Raw genomic sequence first — 20196 nt, forward strand, 5'->3', positions numbered from 1 at the left:
GAACTGATGGCAACCCCCATTCCCTGTCCCCTTGCAGTGCTAAGGGGGAAGAGGCAGAGAATTTGGGAGTAAATTTAAGCCCGGGAAGAAGGGACGGGTGGGGGAAGGTTTTTTTAAGAGTTGGTTTTATTTCTCATTACCCTACTCAAATTTGATTGGTAATAAATTAAATTAAATTGGTTCCCCGAGTTGGGTCTGTTCTTGACCCACAAACCTTTTGTTATATTTTATCTCCCCTGTCCAGCTGAGGAGGAGGAGTGATAGAGTGGCTTTAGTGGGCACCTGGCATCCAGACAGCGTCAACCCACCACAGCTGCAAAGAAAACTACTGTTATCCTGGGCTGCATTAGGAGGTTGAGGTGTTGCCAGCAGGTTGAGGGAGGTGATCCTTCCCCTCCATTCAGCACAGATGAGGCCACTCCTGGAGAATTGTGTCCAGTTCTGGGCTCCCCATTACAAAAGGAAAATGGAAATTCTGGAGAGAGTACAATGAAGGGCCACGGAGGTGATTAAGGGACTGGAGATGTCTTCCATGAGGGAAGACTGAGAGAGCTGGGACTGTTCAGCCTGGAGAAGAGAAGGCTCGGGGGGGATCTCATCCATGTATATAAATTCCTGAAAGGAGGGTGTAAAGAAGGCTCTTTCCAGTGCTGCCCAGTTACAGGATAAGAGGCAGTGGACACAAACTGATACATGGGACATTCTTCCTGAACATCAGGAAACACTTTTTCACTGTGAGGGTGACTGAGCACTGGCACAGGTTGCCCAAAGAGGTTGTGGAGTCTCCATCCTTGGAGATGTTTTAAAGCCATGTGGACATGGTCCTGGGCAACCGGCTTTAGGTGGGCCTGCTTGAGCAGAAACATCAGACCAGATGACCCCTAGACTTTCCTTCCAAGCTTGGCCACTCAGTGATTTGTGATTCTGCGATTCTAAGACTGTGCAAACTGATACTGTTTGCTGCTGATGTGATTCAGATGCTTAAAACAATATCTATTTCAGTGGATCTTCTAGGCTCACTGATCACTGAATTCCACTATTGAAAAAAAGTACCAGCACATATATTTAAAAAAACCCCACTTTTTTCCTTTGTCTTGTAGGTAAGACCTAGCCCTTCAAATGCACAGAGGAATCTATATCTACAAAGGGGCATCTGCTGCTTCTCCCAGGAACTTTATCTATTCTTACTGTTACTGTGACTGAATGGGTCAAAGAGGATCTATTATTACTAAGTCATCCACCATGATCACGACCTTTAAACTAAAAAAGGACAGATCTAAATGCTGGAATGTAAAAATCTGAATTTTATTTCAAGGAAGTGATTTAATTAAGAATGCTAGAAAAGGTAAGGCAAAGTTAATACATTATCTAAACAGTTATAAAAATGTGATTCTGGCTGCTTTCAGACAGAGAGGGAAACATGAACCCTAACTCTCTTTAGTAAGTGTTGTTATTTCATCCCTACATCACAAAACTCAGCGTTGCTTTTTTTAAGAGGCCTCATTGAAGCCAAGACTGTCCGTCACTAGATGCTAGCTTTCTCTTACCTCAGAGCTCTCTCTTTCAGAACAGACTAAAGCCCGTTCTTCAGAGGAATGGCAAATTGAATTTGGTACGTCTGTGATAGTGTTTAAACAAAGAATGATTGTAGAAAATCTGTAGAACTCACAAATAACCTTCCCACGCTTATTTACACCTACCATTCAAAACTCAATTTTAGATGGCTTAGTGTAATTGACTGATCACACTCTTTTAGCTTTATAGAAAAAAACTACTTTTCTGATCCAATTATATCACCAAACTAAATAAAAAAAAGTAGAAAGTCCTGCTTGTCTGGGTCTTTCCCTCTTTTCTCTGATCTAAATATTTTTCATGGCTTCCAGCTTGATCACTCTGCTGAAACTGGTGAGTTGAGAAGGTGGGGTTTATTGTTGTTTTTTGTTTTTTTACATATCCTATGTGACAGTTAATAGCCAAAAGATATGAAATACCTAGTGAGCACAATCTTGAAACCCTCTGCTTGGTATAAACCAGGCTTTTGAACATCTAGCCATAAGTTTAATTTGGAATCCATAGGTAAAAGGGAGTCTCAGTGGGACATCTTAAGCAGTAGGTTCATCTTTTATGCTGCGGAGACATTTTTGAGCAGAAATTCTGCCAAAAGTGAATTCTAGTCTAAGAAGACCAGTGATGACCATGACATAATTAAGGAGAAAGAATATGTAGGGAAAGAGTTTAGAGACAGAACCAGAGACTGTTGCACTCTGAAGTCTGCTTTCTACTTAGTAGGAAAAATGTCAAGAAATCAGTTTGAGCAGTTTCAGAGTTTCTGGTGGACAAGTCAAACAATTTCACTTAGTTTTTCAATAGACAGTAAACAATGAGGTTTTTTTGCTCCCATGTTATTTGGAGTACTTAGAATGGATTTTCATGAGAAAGTCTGTTAACAGCAGCTCTGCGTCAATGGGAGTTAAGGTTTAAGTAGACTACATAATTTCATTTTTCTTTAAGTATGTCAGAGGCTCTCCATTCATTTTTCTTTTAAAACAATTGTACTTTTGTCAATAATCTACATTTTAATTATTGCTTTTATTTTATGAATGCTTATATTGGACAGTTATCGATGCTTTTTGTCAAGCACTTGCAATATGCACATCAAATGTTCAAAAACATTCATGGATAAACTTCTACTGATATCTATACAAATTATATCTAATTTGTGTTCCTTTAAGGATGTATTTCTTCAGTAATTCCTTCATTAAAATTTAAAAATCCCTGGAAGGCAGACCAACAGGAGCTCTTTTAATAATAATCTCTATTAATTTAAAAGATTTATAAGAAAAATTAACTTAGAGAACACTTAATTCTCTGAACAAAGATCATTATAAACTGACATTTGTGTTGGTCTAGTTCAAATATCTCTTGGCAACTTACAGGAATCTGAGTACTAGATATCTGAATTAGTTCAAATTCTGTAGTAGCAAAATGCCATAACTTTGATAGAAATAAATATCTTTAGTAACCAGTAAAATAAAATGAACTATGCAACATAATAAGATTTGCCTTCTTTACTTACCTGGCTTATCTAAAAGCCTTGACTTTTTGCAGTGGTAAGCAAGCTCCTGTTCACAGTGCTCTGCATGGTTAATTGTTGCCTGAAGCTGGTCCAGGCTGGCAGAGTACTTGAAAAACACAGTGTGTGGGTTCTCTCGATTAGCATTTTTGACTCTGGTTAGGTTGGTGTTGTTATGCTGTACAATTGTCCACGTTGTATCTTTCAAAACACAGGTGAAAAGTAATAAAGAATGAGAAGTAGTTGTATAAGTTGGTAATGGAAAGAGAACGTAAGATGAAATCAAACTTCAAGGTTTGATCACAAGAAGTGCTTTTGGGCATATGAAACAGAGACATAAATCACTGAGCAAAAATGAAAACAATAATTGTTTCTGTTTATAAGTAGATTATCATACTGTGACTGTAACAGGTATTCAGCTTGTTATGATTATTGAATAAGGAAACTGTAAATGACGACACCCAAATAATGGTTTCTGAAATAAGATACAGTTTACTTTGTAAATTGCAATTAAAGAATAGGAAGAAATATTATTTACTATTGTTACTTTTCCCAGGCTTAAGTTGTTTATAAAATAACTCTAAATTCTATCCTAGATTCTAGCTACATTTATATATATATATCACTATAATTTGAATCAATTTATTCTGCATGAGAAAATGGCCTATAGCCTTTTTCTATTATACAAAGAACCAAAAGTAGCTTGCAAATATTGTATTTACTATAAAACTCAGATTACATGAAGGTGAGTTATTCTAGCCATCTAAATCAAATAGTAGTCATTGTTTGAACTACTATTCAAAACCTATATTTAGTCAAGGGCTAAGAATCACAGCTTCCAAATATATTGTTGCTTCAATATAAAGTTGCTTCCAAACACCTGATGTAATATTAATTTATGGCAAATACCATGGTATGCCCACTTGACTCGGTACTGTAACATGATGAAGTACTAGTTCAGAACTGAGAGCTGCATTTTCCCTAAAAAACATATACTGCTCTTAAGCTGACTTTTAGCTTGGATACTGCTGGGTAAAACAGCTATGTACTTTATTACATTGTGTAGGCAGGCCTTATGATTCATGTAAACTGGGGTCATGTGCCAAAATATTTACTTCAGAAGCAATTGAACTTTGTCTACAAGTTTTGGGGTTTTTTGATGAATCATATTCAGTACTCCAAACATTATTTCTAGAAAAATATGTTCTGAAGTAATGTTCTTGTAATAAAAGAGCTGAAAACACTTGCAAATAAATATATATGTAATTCAAATGGTTGAATAATAAACAATATATTGCATGTTTCTAAAAGGTATGTGCTAAGATGTGCAGTCTGCTATGAAACAGACTTTCTCGAACTTGGACCCATGTTGTTTACACTAAGCAACAAAGCAGTTCAATAGCTTTCCAGTTATATTGATACTTCACAAATATTCTTTCATTACAGGTCTTCTCTTAACTTCCTACTGGACTTATGGAAAGCATTTTTAGTTGTAAAAAACTTACTAGTATGCAAAACCACACAGATCAAGAATGAAAACTGATGTTACAATACTTAGATAAAGGCATTACTTTAAAAGCTACTAGAGGCCATAGGCTAAGTACTATGTATTTACTTTGAGACTGGAAAAATAATTTTCCTGTACACTGAGACACTGGAAGGGTGAAACTGGCTGGCACCATAGCACAGGAATGCATTGATCACTCCATCCTATAGTTTGCACACAAGGAAATGTAACATCAGACACTCTGCTTGGGAGTACAGAGATTATTCCCGCCATGTTCTTCAAAATATAAATTGTTCTAAGTATCGGTGGCTGATAAAAGCTCATGTGATTCTGCTGTTTTGTACTTTTGCCAAGCCCCCTGACCTATGAATAGAGAAGCACTGAGCTTATTCTGTTTCAACTTCCACTTGCAAAGCCTGTAACAGTCTGACCCCCATGACTAAAATCCACTTCAAGGTAAGGGTGAGCAGGCTTATAGTTAAAGCCAGTCTGGGTCAGTCAAGTCAAGCTTAGATTCATGTTCACTGTATTCTTGGATCTTAATGGCCAATGTAATTTGAGCAGATATGTGAAATATTATTTTTTCTAACTTGTAGTGTTGATTATATTTCTGATGTTCTAATAGTAGTATTTTTAACTATTTAACAGAGCTGTATTTTATTTCATTGTCTTCCTACAGGCCACACATGGCTGACATTATAAGATATTTATAGAGAGGAAAGAACTCATGGTCACTTAAAGGACAAGTATTCATCAGAAAACCTAAAGCAAATATCAAGGTGAGATGCCTATTCAAAAAATATTATATTAAAAGGAATCTATTTATGCGACCTTTTTGTCATTGCTTACCAGTTTTTGGTCAAATTATAAAATTTTATTAAGTACATGCTTGTGGAGTCAAAAAACAGATGGCTGGAAATACAGCAAACTTGGCTTTCTTTTTGTACATGCACATACACACAGACACAAACATATCTAAAGGATAAGTTGAACATATAAATTAAGACAAACAGGTCAGCTATCAGACCCATTGTCACACTCCCAAATTTACAAAGAAAAAGAAAAACAGGTTACTGCAAAATTTGGTCATCTTAACTGGCAGTGAGCACTCTTTTCATTCCAAATCTGACCTCCAAGAATAAAACCAGGGAAAGGCACCTCCCTCCCAGCTGCCTGAAAATAGAACCCCATCAACGTCAAAGACGAGGCAGTGCTGTAAGAAATGCGGGCATCTGCTTTCCCTGCCTCTGGTGGGAAAAGGGAATACCATTCATGAGGAAACTGGGAACAAAACAAATATAGAAGATTCATCCTGTCAGGCTGCATCTTGAGATGAAGAACTGATCAATAAGGTTTGCTTAATGTGGTGAATAAGGAGTGACTGAGGAAAACAGTAACAGCTGTTCATGGACACACAAGGATAAATCAGACACTACACTGTACCTTGGAGGGTTATACCCACTTAAAAAAATTGTCATCTTTCTGCCATGATTCTTTGGTCTCTTTTAGTCTCATAGGACACTAGGATATTTCTTTTTAAGGGCCTGTGCCAATCTGATGTTTGCCCACCGTGAGCTAGCACAGTTTGTTATAGAATTAAAAATCAGGAGCTAACATGGCGAGACTAGTTAAATTGCACAGACTGATTGAAATGATGATATTTCAACACATATAAGAAGTATTCTTTAGATCTCTGTGAAAATCAGCCAATGCCACTAGCAGGCAGAGAACTGTCAGTTTCTCAAGAAACAGATGTGCCCAGAAATTGTTTACAAATCAACATCAAAAGCTTACGCTGAGGTTTCTAAGTCAACCTCTCAACACTTAGGACATACCTAAAACAAATTCAACTATAGCTTATTCATGAAGTCTTTTAAACAGTTATAACTGTGGAAAAAAATATTTTTATCACATGAAACAATAAAATGTTTCCATCATTTTAGCTAGAATGAGATTCAAATAAGTAGAGGCTAAGTAAAAAGAAAAGGAAACAACCACAAATAAAACAATAATAAATTTCAAAAAGCCATTTAAATGTAGGCTTCATTGAAAGGGCATATGCCAATAGGCATACATCGACAACATCAACTGGTTTGTTAAAAAGCAGACTGAAAACAAATTCTGATATCTAAAACTTCTAGTGACATAAATGGTCAGATTCAAAGAACTGGGTGCACAAGAGGAGGCAGGGTGCCTGGAAGTGGGGCTGCAATAGTCCCACTGGTTGCATTTGCATTCTCCAAAAGATCTACTTGCAGTTTGAAAGATGAAGCTTAATGTCTATATCCCTCATAATAAAGGCCAGATCTGAATTACAATTTTTCAGAAGGCTACCATGAAAAGTCAGTAATTTTCTCATAAAACATAACTTATTTTTCATTTCCGTAAATGTCTTCAAGAGGCTGTAACTTCAGTGAAAACAAAGTTGCTCCCCAAAATGAACTAGTATAACATTGTCTCCATATGGAACACATGACCCATTGATGCAAAGCACTAGAGGAATGCAGTGTTAGCTTCACAGCCTGAATCCTGTTATTATTCTAATTTCTCTGCCTAATTCTTTGCCTGGTATTCTGAGCTAAGGAGTCACCTTCATTTTGTTGAGCATGTATACATTAAACTTGCAAGCTACAGAGGTTTCTTACTTGTCACATGAAACAATAATAACTCATGTTTCAATGTAATGAGCATGCATACAGACCCAGCTGTGAGTTAAAGAAGTTTATCACCTCACCTGTCATATTACAGTATACAAGAAACGGTCTCAAGGGCCCACTTCCATCTGAATCAATATTGTAAAAGCCTGAAGTGTTCCCTCTGTGCTTATAGGCTTCACATGATTGCTCATAGATGGCTGTAAAAGAGCACATTCCATCACAAATGTAATGGCATAATTTTACATTTTATTCAGGGAATTAAAAAAAAAGTGCATGGAACCTGTCAATGGGGAAAAGAAGTTGTGTATGTTCACTGCTAAAGAATGCAGAAGAAATCACATAATCAAAACTACACTTTCATTCAAATTTGTAAAGTATATTTGGTTTTATTTATCTGGGAGATCACAATGGTCATTTTCAAGCATTTTTTTCTGTATTTAAATCTGGAAACTTCAGGAGGAAAGCATGAAGTGTGGGTGTGCAAATAGTTGTAAAAACTGCCAAATAATGTGGATGCAAAGGGTATTACTTAAACCCTGGTAATCAGATTTTGAGGAAACAAACACTATAACTCAACGAAATCAGATTTTTGTGGTTGTTGTTGTTATTATATACAACAGAAGGTAGGCAGTGTTTCCAGGTGTTTTGGTTGTTTTCTGACATTTTTTGGCTTTCACACTTATTTTCCTCCATTTTTAAATAGAAGGGCAAATGACTTGTCAAAGACTGCAGTAGAAGAACTAAATATGCAAAGACAAAATGACAGCTTCTTGGTCCAATGTCATGTACACTTTATATCAGTCAAGGCCTAAAGAAAAGTCTGTAATGACTTCTTTATGATCAAAAACCTGAGAAAAGGGATGTATGAATCCACCTCTGTACTTGTACAGACAGGAACCACTGATGATAATGCCACAGCTAGACCACATGAACCTAACCTCTCCTTTAACCATTATATTGCTATCAAGGAGTCATACTGTTCTGGTCTTTCTTTTCAAAATTGGACTGTGTGCTCTATTAACTATTATCAAAATTTGAAAACACTGCAAAAAAGAAAGAGCCATTAGATTAAAAAAAAAAAAAAAAGTTATGAGTGCTATATAAGTAAAAACATAACTCCATAATAATTCATAACAATCTGGAAGATTTTGATCTATGTAAATTCAGTTTATTTGATTTTTTTTAAAAAGCTATCAAGTACTAGTACAGAAATCCAAAAGAGGTGCTGTTTTTTAAAAAGAAGCTAGTTTTTGAAAGTGTGTGATCTCTGTATTTTTTGCCTGATGGTTGCTGACATTTATGGCAACACTTATCAAAATGATAAACAATTAATTCAGATTGCTTACTCTATGAAGTATTCAGAATGCAAATTTTATGTAATTTTCAAATGGAATTTTGTGGGTCCTTACACTAAATAGTCTTAGTTAAATTTAAACATGAAAAAAGAGATTCAATTATTCATTAATAGTTTTAAGGAACATGGTAGTTTGTATAATAATGTTTCAAAATTAGTAATTTATTTCTGGGTTTATAACAAAAAGAATGTTTCTTTGAGAATTCAGGGGGCATTTTTTTTTCTTTTAAAGTTACACATAAGTGTGATAACATGGCCAAAATTTATCCTAGGTTCTTGATTCAAAATCATTATTAAAATCACTAAAATCAAGTACTAACAGTGTTCCATTTTATATCCATAGTTACAGCATTTTATTAATCATAAACAAACATCCTGGAAGACTTTTATATGTATTTTTTACTATCAATAAGAATTCAATAACTCTTACATATTATTACATTTCTCACGGATTCCAAATCATTCGGAAAGCTTGGCCTCCATCTGTCCTCACAGACATCAACATATGATTTTCCAAATTATAATGAATCAAATCACCTTCATTTTCACTTTGGGCTTGTCATAGTTTCATATTATACATTGTGATATTCAAAAGCATCTGTACTATTGGCATCCTTTCTTTGCTACACAAATTTTCTTAAAATTGTATTTTATGCCACTGTGTTCTTTACAATTAAAGCATTACAGGAAAAGTCATGACTGTTATTAACTCCGTACGAGTGAGATTTAATAGGCAGTCTCCTAAAATCAGTGATTTCTCAAAAAATCCCATGTGTGTAAACATTCTTTTCATAAAATCTGCCAACAAGGCTTGTATAGATTTTATAAGGACAATTTGTAAGGACAGAATTATTTATCTGATCATTAGGGTAGTCTTTGGAATTTTTAAAATTATCTGTAAATTTTCATAAAGATTTCCAGTTATTAGAAGCATATAATGACGGCCAGAGTAATGATTTATTCTGCTTCCCAGAACATGCTTAAAGTAGTACATATGTAGAGCATCTCCTGTGAAATGAGTTAAGTTGCTTTCAATTATTATTTTTTTTTAATTTCTCCTAACCTGTTCCCTGATTCAGCAAACTACATAAGCACGTGTTTAGGGCTTGGTGTATGATTACCTTTGGACATGAATGTAGTCCCACTCTCTCAGAAAAAAATCAGTATTAATTGTTGTGATGAATAAAGATGAATTAAATACATTTCTAAATGATTTGCTGATTCAGAAAGTGGAATTATATGGATAGAAGAGGATATTACTGACCATCTCATGTAAATCATGAAAAATGGAAAACAGAAGCAGATAAACGTTAGAACTTTCAATGAGTTTTTGCTGCTAAATATGTGGAAGACTCAAAGTCTTTCCTTGAACCAACTTATGAATATTTACATTACTTAAAATCCTTCAAATATGAATGATCAGTACAAATATATATTTTTGTGGTAAAAAAATTAAATCAGAAATAAAAACATAGTCAGAAAACATCTTAGACTTACGAAAGTGGCAAGTAGCTCCCTTGTAACCGGTATTGGCACAGTTGCAGTAAAAGCTGTTCCAGGACTGTGAGCACTCACCACCATGTTCACAGTAATTAGGCAAACACCTAAAATGAAAAAACAAAGAGCATTTTCACTCCCTTTTATGTTCATTTACTTGTCACTTATATTTATCAAGGGATGCAAAATCATGGAAAAGAAGCGGATAATTAAGAGGATTTCCCTTCATGTTCCCCACTCTTCCTATTGTCTATAATAAATATATTAATTATGCAATAAACCTGTGAGAACAGAAATAAAGTGTAAGATGCATAATTGTTACTTATTACCATTCAACTATCTGCAGTTCAATACAAATTAATAAACCAGTGAAAGATTTACATGCTGATAATTCACTGGTGAGTTTTGCAACTGATAGGATTTCTTCAACAAATGTGTCACAGCAAAGCAGCATCACAAGAGTTTTCCTTCTATTAATCTAAAGATAATAGAAGAATATTTTTTAAAAAATCACATAACAAATAAAACTGACCAAAAATAGTACCTGAGAGCTATTTCTTATTCTGAACTCATGGTTACTTCCTATTCTAGAAAGAATAAAATATTCAGTAAGTCAGTTCCATCACAAGAGGTAACTACCAGTAATACCAGTTTTCATTCTGGTGATATGAGCTGAAGAATTTTGGTGTCTTTTTTCTGGATTTAAAATGGTTGACTGCAAAGAAAATTTGCCTGTAACTGCTTAATGGTTAAGACTGCATCACTATACCTAAGTATAAAATTTTCCATGAGATGAAAAAAAGAAAATTTATCTTTTTCATAAACACAACTGAAAAATATATTGAAATAGAGTGGCACGCTTTAACCAATTATTTACTAACTTTTCACCTTAGAAATTAGTTAACATTCTAATTGCAGTGAGTGTATGTGTGTATGCGTGTGTATGTGATACAGCTCAGAAAGTACAAAAAAGGCTTTATTGTTGACGTTGACCACAGAAAAAAGAAAGCAGGCCCAATAATATTCACAGGATCTTAAAATACCTTTTAATTCATTCAAGAAATCTTAGGAGGGTATTAAATTAGGATTGTAGAAAGTCCAAAAATTCACACATCTGCCTTATGAATAATTCAGGGCCTTTGTACATTCACTCCTCCTGACTCTCAGAGAATTCTATCTTCCTTTCATGCTTCTAAGCAAGGATAAGCAGAAGTTTTCAGAGAAGGAAAGAAAAAAAAAAAAGTAGCAGGTAAAGCATAGGTAAAATAAGTGAAGTGATATAGGTCACCTATTTTCAAGAAAATAAGTGATGTTTTTGCCAGTGAAAGGGCTGATCTTGTATTTATTATCTCACTTACAGAATGTATTTTCTAAGACAATTCTGTAGATGCTATATGTCTCAATGAGCTCAGGCTTGGAACATAAAAATGAACTTTAGGCACCGGGCTTACAATTACTTTGATATTAAATACTTTGTTCAAAGGAATTGTATAAATGTGCATAGTAATAATTCTTGGGATAAATGCTTATTTTTGCTTTCTACAGGTATGACTAGTTATCAGATATAATAAATATACATCTCCTCTAACATAACTGTCATTCAGGACTTTCAGTGCATCCTCTGACAGCTGCTCTGCTTGCATGTATTTCAGTTATATTTTTTCTTGTTCCTTTTTGATAAAGACATCATTATCCCAAAATTGTACGTGATTTACTTGGTCTTTACTTGTATTGACACCCTGTCCATATGAATTAATCTTCCTAATATTTTTCAGAAGATGAAAAGCTTAGATGCAATTGATGACGCTTGAACGAACTTTAGAATTGAAAATAATTTAGAGTATAATTTAAAACTTTTAACATTAAATTTTACATCTTCCCTCTGTTTCAGAATGTATAATAAAAAGTAGTCACTAGCTACATCAAAGTGAAGTTATAATTACATTATATGCTGCGACCCTACCCAAAGCAAGACTTAGAACAGTGCTTTCTCTGAGGAAACTAATCTTCTAACAAAAATAGTTCTAATGTTAGAAAAAGTATTTCTAACGCTTCATTGGTAAAAGGTAATATTTGGATTCATCACCATGTCTGCTTAAACCAGAAAAAAACCAGCTGATTAAGCATTTACCACATATTACTTGACAATACACTTTTAAGTGTATGACATTGGAAAATGATACACGATTTAAAACCAAGGCAGCAGGCTAATAATAATCATAAGCTAATATTCAAAGGAGAACACTGATCCAGAACATGAATATACTTTTGATAAAGAAGGAAAAAATAAGAATTTCATATGCCAATTATCTACTAAATACATTTTTTGTACACTATCTGCTTATCACGGTTCCAAAATATGGCTAAAAGATATCTTGAAAAGAATAACTAATTGCTGCAATTTTCATTACTTTTCTTTCTTCAGTCTTCAATTAAAAAAAAAAAAAAAGAGAAAAATATTTGAAAACTATCCCTGTGCGAGTGCTTTTTTTTTTTTTTTTTACATATAACCCCATTTATTCTGTTTTTTTGTACAACACACTGCTGCCAGGACAAGAGAGGCAATAACTCCTGGTAGGCAATCATATGTTTCTGTGTAGAGCTTGATGTAATTATGACAGATTCATCTGGCACTCTCTCCTCAGAGACTAAATGTGCTAACTTTGTAAGGCATTTAGAATGACACTGTGTCCTTTAAAGTTATTTTGTCAATTGTTTATGTATAATTAGTAGTTATTAAACCAATATATATTGATAAAGGAGATGAGAGAAAAGATAGTAAGGAGAAATCTATGAAGAGAATTATTTGCATGACCAAGAGGTACGTGAGCAATGGAAAATATAAAGATATTATACAAAGAAAAGGCTAAATGAAGGAGCATGGGAAGAGCAATGATTGGAAAGAGTCATAATAATTTAAGCATAAGAGGAGGAATTGTTAAGTTTATGGAACTGAGAAAATAGAAAATAGGAAAATGGTAGGGATTTTTTTGTTTAAAAAGAACAGGTTAATAAATTATATCCCAATGAATAAATGCATGATTAACCAACCGTCTGTCAATGAGGATTGTAAATCTGATAAAGACTACACTATGTATGTTAGATGTGTATACATATATATACACATGAGATAAAGAATGGACTCAATTATTTTCAGTTTATTTACTATTGCATATAAATTCAGATCACTATGCAAATGGTAATTTTTATTTGTGTTCATGCACTTTAAATGTAAAAAACTATTACATTTAGTGGTCCATTGTTTCTACTTCAAAAGCCATCAATAACTCCAGAATTTGGGTCACGCTTCACTATTTGGAATTGGAGATGCAAAGACTCCCATAAAGACTCCAAGACAAAGAGGTTTGTTTGCCCTCAGCTGTAGAGGGGATATCTACCATCAGGAGCACAGTGGCAAAAATGCTGATTACTTTAGCTTAGGGCAACCAAAGACATGTGGAAATCATTGTAGAAAGAAAATATTTTCTCTCAAACAAAATGGTGCAGAAGATGATACAAGCTACCTATTGGAAATTGGTTAATACATGTAAGCAATTTTAATGTTGGCAAAGAAGAATGTATCTTATCAACTGGGATTTATGGTGAGATGTAGAATGAGTTTGATAAAGAAAAACCTGAATTTTGTTCCAGATGATGAGCTGCAGATATTGAATGGAATGAGACTGTGTGAGGAAACTGGAAAGAAACAGTCCCTTGAGCAAGCTAGCACAAGACGAGAATGGCTTTTTAAAAACTGTTTGTATTGAAATAAAAGATAATGAGTGTAATGAAATTGATGAAGATGGGTGGATTAAATTTCTATTTGATAAGTTAGGAGGACATATGGTAAGCATGCTGAGAGCTGAAAACCAAACCTGGTTTTGAAGTGCAAGAAAGGTGCAATTGTCAAGATATAAGAAGACACAAATTAGCATTAGCAAATTTTAGAGAAAACCAAACCAACCAAACAAAAACCTTCCATAAAGACTTTTTTTTTTCCATTGGTGTCATTGGTCATAGGAAACCACACATAATTTTGATTAACTATGAGAGTAACATAAACTTAAAAAGAGTTAATACAGTGTCAGAAAGTAATAAAAACTCTTCAAAAAAGACTGTGGCTGGGAAGCTTAAGTGGCTTGTACAAGTTCATACTGAAAAAAACCCAGATGGCAGTGGTATTGACATAAAATAAAGATGGTAACTATCTTCATATGCTATAAAAATTCAGCAAGATAAAAAATATGAGGAAAGGCTATATATAAACCTAACCTCTTTAATGCAGTGCTTAAAACCAACAAAAAAGCAATCAAAGGGTAGGGTGCAATTCTGAATAAACTGAACTTGGACTGAATAAGAGACAAATATTATGATATTTGGAATACTGTAGATAATGCTGAATTTCTATATACTGAGATTCACAGAGTGACTTTATACATATTTATACACATAAACTTCTTTTTAAAAAAACACACTTACATACTATGGCCATTCAAAAGCTGAAAGGAACTGGAATCACTACATGTAAAAATGTACCATCTTCCTTTAAAAATTTGGGTAAAACACCTCTGTGTTCATGGAGGAAGAGAAGGTTCCTAAACCACTCTAAGATGAGCATTTTGAGAGATCCTCAGTTACACTGTACATTGAAAAATCATGGTAAATCAGAGACAGAAATTGTCATCAATTATATTATGAGGCAATTTGGTGATGTTTGCCACTGATAATCTTGCTTAGATCTCCTTTAATGTGTTTGACTAAAGAATATGCAGGTCACCACATTACGTTCTTTGGACTTGATTCTGGTCCTGATTCTGTCTCTTTACTACAAGCAAAAAAAAAAAAAGGAAGCAGTGTAGTGGAAGTGAAGTTCAAATGCAGAGCTGAAAAACCAACAGTGATACAGTGCTTTAAAAGCTGGAAGGAAGTGTCATGAGGTCTATCAGAGAGGAGAAGAAGAAGATAGTGAAAGAAGTTTGAAAAGTGAGAAAATGAGTTGAAAGGAGTAGGGTGTGAGAAAGCTAAAAAGAAACATAAATGTATGCTGCATCCCAAACACAAATCCCTAACAAGATATATGGTAAAGTTTTGACGGGGGCCAAACTCTGTTTTGTCATATGTCTGCCACACTTACTGCCTACTACAAAATCAGGATTAACTCAGTAAGGGATAAATTAGTACAAAGAATGAAATACATGCAGCTGTATATGTTCTTAAAAAACGACAGGTGTAGAAAGATTAGTAAGAATACACATTGCATTCTAATTGAAAGGATCACATTGTAGGCAGATTTTTTAGCCTCCTTCTGGAGGTTTCTCTCTGTAAGCTGTTATGACCAATTAGGTAAAGAGCTAGTATTATTCTTGTCTTTGATCTACAAGTTGTTGTGACTTTCTTAAAAATAATAACCTGGATAGATGTACACTGTGTTGTCTCTATGAATGGAAAGCAAGTTCCAGAAATATATCTGTGTAGCTGAACCTGAAATTGGCTATGATCTTGAAGCAGATATCTGCCTACACTGTTTTCCCCAAAGACAGCAATTTTTAAAAGTCTTATAATTCAAAGGCCAGAGTTTTTTAGACCAAAAGGCAAATTTTGAGGACTAGAAATTTAGGGGGTGGGGGAGGAGTGTTTAGAAGCACATCTTTCTCCTGCCTGTTGTGTCATTTCAGCACAGCCTTTCAGCTTGGACCAAGGCCACCATTTCTGTATTAAACCAGACTTTGCATAGATGCCATGATTGCTTTCTCCTGAGTATACAGCAGAAAACCTCTCCTTCCATTGTCCATCTGTGTGTCTGCTTCCTCTCTTCCCAACAGCCTCTGTCATTCTGCAACACCCCTTTTGGCTCGTCCTCTGCCTGCCTTCTCCATACTGAACTCCAGCAATGTCCTTCTGTCGAACATTTCTGTTTCAAGCAAGGTATTCAGTCCCTCCTCCCTGCAGAGGGAGCCACTTCAACCAGTCACTCCCATTTAGATAGATGCTAATACCATCTATTGCAAGTTATGAGATTAGTTCTGACCATAACCTAAAAAAGATTGCTTACTCACTGTGATGAATACTATCTACTGTGTTTCTGGATGGGTAGAATACAGGAAGCAGCAATAACTTCTAAAGGACATAGCATTTCAAAGGGTGAATGGGACTACGTAACACAGGAGGATGTGGGTTATCTATAGGTTTACTTGCAAAGACAGTAAGATATTTAAAATTTGTTGGAAACATCAAATAATTTTAACCCCAGTTACTCTAATTTTATTCACAGTTCATGGAAATCTAATTGCCATGCTAAGTATATTGCATTTATTCTAGACTTTTGAATTCTTACAAAAGAAGCAACATGCTATTTTGTAAGCATTCTGTTCTTTGTCATCAAGTCAATATTGGAAACAAAACATTCAAATAAATAAATAAATGAGTAAATATTATTTTCTTACCTGTCTATAATGCCACATAAATCTATCTGAAGGTCACTGAAATTGCCAAAAACATTTTGCTGAACTGAGATCATATCCACTGCTTTGTTACCAATGGAAATGAGTCGCATGCATCCTTGAAAGCCACCAAATGAAGTATTACATTCAGAAATGTTTCCACTGCTAGGGCAGCCTGAAAGAAGCATAAAACCTGGATCTGAAAAAAATATTTTATTGAAAAATTTATATATTCCAAAAGTAGACTGAATGTTGATAATCTCCAGGTGTTGTAAACTTTGTGGGTAGAAGACTTTAGGCAGAAGTTCTTCTGATTAGGCATGGTAGTGCAACTGTAAAGAAATACTTCTGTGCATTCTTACTGTTTTTAAAGCATATGCAAAAGCATCATCAAAAATTTGGGTAAAGGATAACCCAAGCAGCAGTTCCAAAGCAATGAATGGAATCAAGATGTGAACAGATTGACTAACTGACCTTAGTCAGAAAATGTTAAGTTACAATACAAGGTGCACATGATTTGGACAAGTTTTAAGTCACAACTGAAGTAAAATAAGACAAAACTTAGTTAGTAAGTACAGTGATTTTAATTTATCAAGCTGTCCAGAAATTCTGGAAAGTACTGAAGACAATTTCTTGATGCAGGTCATCAATGACTCAACTAGGAGAGATGCTCTGTTGGACCTGTTACTTGTAGACAAGGAAGAAATGGTTGAAAATGTGAAGGGCAGTCTTGGTTACAGCAAACACGAGGCTGTGGAGTTTATGATCCACAGAAGAGAGCAAGAAAAAAAGCAGAATTACAACCCTGGACTTCAGAAGAGTCAATGTTGGTCTGCTCAGGACCTGTTTTGAGGATCCCATTGGAAATCACCTTGGAGAGCAAAAGGGTTGGATATTTTTCAACAAAAAACTCTTTGGAACATAACAAAAGTCCGTGGCGATATCAAAATAGTTAAGCAAGTCTGGCACAAAGCCTGCAAACATAAACATGGAGCTCCTAAGTGAATGCAAACACAAAAAGAAAGTACACAAAAAGTGGAAGTAGGGACATCCAATTTGGAGGGGAATACAAAGACATTACCTGCATGTCTTGGAATGCAGTTAGGAAATCCAGACTTCAGGTGGAGTTAAAACTATCAAGGAAGGTGAAGTGCAACAAAAAGGTTTCTATAGGTACAACAGCAGCAAAAGGAAGTCTAAGGACATTATAAGTGCACTACTCCGTGGGGCACGGGACCTAGTGACAAAGGTCTTGGGAAGAACTGATTTGTGCAAGACCTTTTTTCTTCAGTTTTCACTGGTAAAACTAATCCTTAGGCTTCTCATGTCCTAGCAGATTATGAAGAAGGGAAGCAGTACCCACAATAAAGGAAGAGAGTCCAAGGGGCACCTGAGGGTGCTGCAGGAGCTGGCCAATGTCATTGCAACAATTGCCATTGTCATTGTGAAGCCATATCATTTTAATCCTCAATAGGGCTTAGCAATTTGGTGAGCTTCTTGATGACTGGAGAACACAGATGTTACAGTCATCTTCAAGAAAAGCAAGAAGGAAGGCACAGGAAACGAGACCAGTCAGCCTTACTGCGGTCCCTGGCAAGTTCACAGAGCAAATCCTCTTAGCAGCCATTTCTAAACATATGAAGGACAAGAACGTAACTGGATAACTTTAGCTTCAAGGCTAAAATGTGCCTGACAAATCTCTTTGTTTTCTTTGCTGAGGTCATGAGCACTGTGGACAAAGGGAGAGCAGTATGCACTGCATACCTTGACTTTAGCAAAAGCCCTAACAGTTATCTGTAGTCTCCCTATCACCAGATTGATGAGATATGGGTGGGATAAGTGGACAATTGATGATGCAAAGTTCAGCTGATGGTCAGTGAATAGAGGGTCCTTCAGAGATCAGTACTCAGAGCTATGCTGTTTAATGACTTCATAAATGACCTGGATAACAGGACACAGCGCACTTTCAGCAAGCCTGTGACTGATACCAAATTGGGGGCAGGGATCAAATGTTGGAGAGCAGGGCTGCAACACAGAGGTACCTGGGCAGGCAGGAGAAATAAGCTGACAGATACCATGAAGTTCAGTAAGAACAAGTTTAAGTCTTTAATCTGAGATGGAACAAGTCCATGCAACCATCCAAGCTGGAGGATAACTGTCTAGATCCATAGAGAAAGGCCTGGGTTCCTGATGGCCAACAGGTGGACCATGAGGCAGGAATGTACCCTTGCAGCACAGAAGACCAATGGCATTCTGGGCTGTATTACCAAAAGCACAGCCAGCAGATCTGGGGAAGTGGTTTTTCCCTCTCTGTGGCACTTGTGAGACCACATCTGGAGTCCTGTAGTTCTGGGCTCCCCAGTACAGGAAAGACATTGACATCCTGGAGTGAGTCCAGCGGAGGTCTTCGAGATGGCCAGGGACCTGAATGCACAGGCTGTATGAAGAGAGGCTGAGAGAGCTGGGCCTGTTCAGTCTTAAAATGAGAAGATAAAGTTATCTGGTAAGATGATACAGAGAAGATGGAGCCAGACTTTTTCCAGCAGCGCACAGCAATGGGACAAGAGGCAAAGGACAAAAGTAAAAAATGGTAAATTCTGATCAGACATTAGCAACAAGTATTTTTAGCATGAGGGTGGTTAATATGAGAACAGTTTGCCCAGAGGATTTATGAGATTTCCATCCTTGGAGCTGTTCAATGTTTGAGTGGTTACAACCCTGTACATCCTGATCTAATCAGACTTGTTTAGAACAGAGAGTTGGGCTAGACAATGTCTGGATGTCCTACCCAACCTATGAATAACATTCTGTAAGTATCTAATATTGTGGTTTGTCAACTGTGTTACTGATCCTAAAATGCCTTGTTCACTGATTGCCAATTAAATAAACATCATTAATAAATCAATAAATTGCTTTGAACCTGATTTGATTTAAACCATGTCCATTGAGCAGTTTTTTCCAGTGGCAGCTGAACACTGCATGACAAAATATGCCTAAGTGTTTTTTTCTTTGGCTTTCTTCCAAAGGGTAATATTGCTTCTGGAATGATGCACAAGGGCCATTCTTTGATCTTAGTCAAACAATACTGCATTCTGGTTCACAACATTCAAAGACCTTCTTGTTTCATGACGTTAGGAAGCAGTGACACTTTTAAGACACTTCTCTATTACACAGAACTAATGGGTACTTTCTGAAATCCTGTAAAGACAGTGCAGAGGTTTACCATACAGGAAGCAAAGTGACAGTGGAAACTAGTAAATCTATTCAAATGAGTGTACAACAACATAAATAATATAGATATGTTTTTAATAAGGATACAATAGAAAATGAACTAAAACTGAAATGAAACAGGTAAATAAATTCTCAGTGTCTTTTACTCTGGTGAGGAACCAAACTGTTAAAAACTGTTACTACCTTTCTAAAGGAAAATGTTTATTATCTACTTGGTATATTGCTTTAAGAACAACAAATCCGTGAACTTCCAAAAGTCCAAATAGGAGCACAGTAAATTTTCAGCACCACACACAGTTACACAAATCAACTACAGGTCTAACCACATTCTTTACAGCATTCTACAATAAAATGGTAAAATAAATTCTGTCATTTCTGGTAAAAAAATCTGACACTCATTTGAGAATGAGATACCTCCAGTGGAGTTCATATGAAAA

General features: G+C 35.5%; 1 protein-coding gene across 1 annotated transcript in view; it reads right to left on the bottom strand.

Moving 5' to 3' along the window:
• Positions 1–20196, bottom strand: part of CNTNAP4 (contactin associated protein-like 4) — a gene marked incomplete at its 5' end in the record, with an annotated part of 203951 nt that overhangs the window by 48998 nt on the left and 134757 nt on the right. The window contains 4 exons of the mRNA XM_010568747.1: positions 3077–3274; positions 7315–7434; positions 10089–10195; positions 16532–16703. Of these exons, the coding sequence (XP_010567049.1) occupies positions 3077–3274; positions 7315–7434; positions 10089–10195; positions 16532–16703 (597 nt within the window). The remainder of the gene's footprint in view (positions 1–3076; positions 3275–7314; positions 7435–10088; positions 10196–16531; positions 16704–20196) is intronic.

This window comes from Haliaeetus leucocephalus, unplaced genomic scaffold (genome assembly GCF_000737465.1).
Source record: "Haliaeetus leucocephalus isolate CR32 unplaced genomic scaffold, Haliaeetus_leucocephalus-4.0 Scaffold251, whole genome shotgun sequence".
Taxonomy (NCBI): Eukaryota; Metazoa; Chordata; class Aves; order Accipitriformes; family Accipitridae; genus Haliaeetus; species Haliaeetus leucocephalus.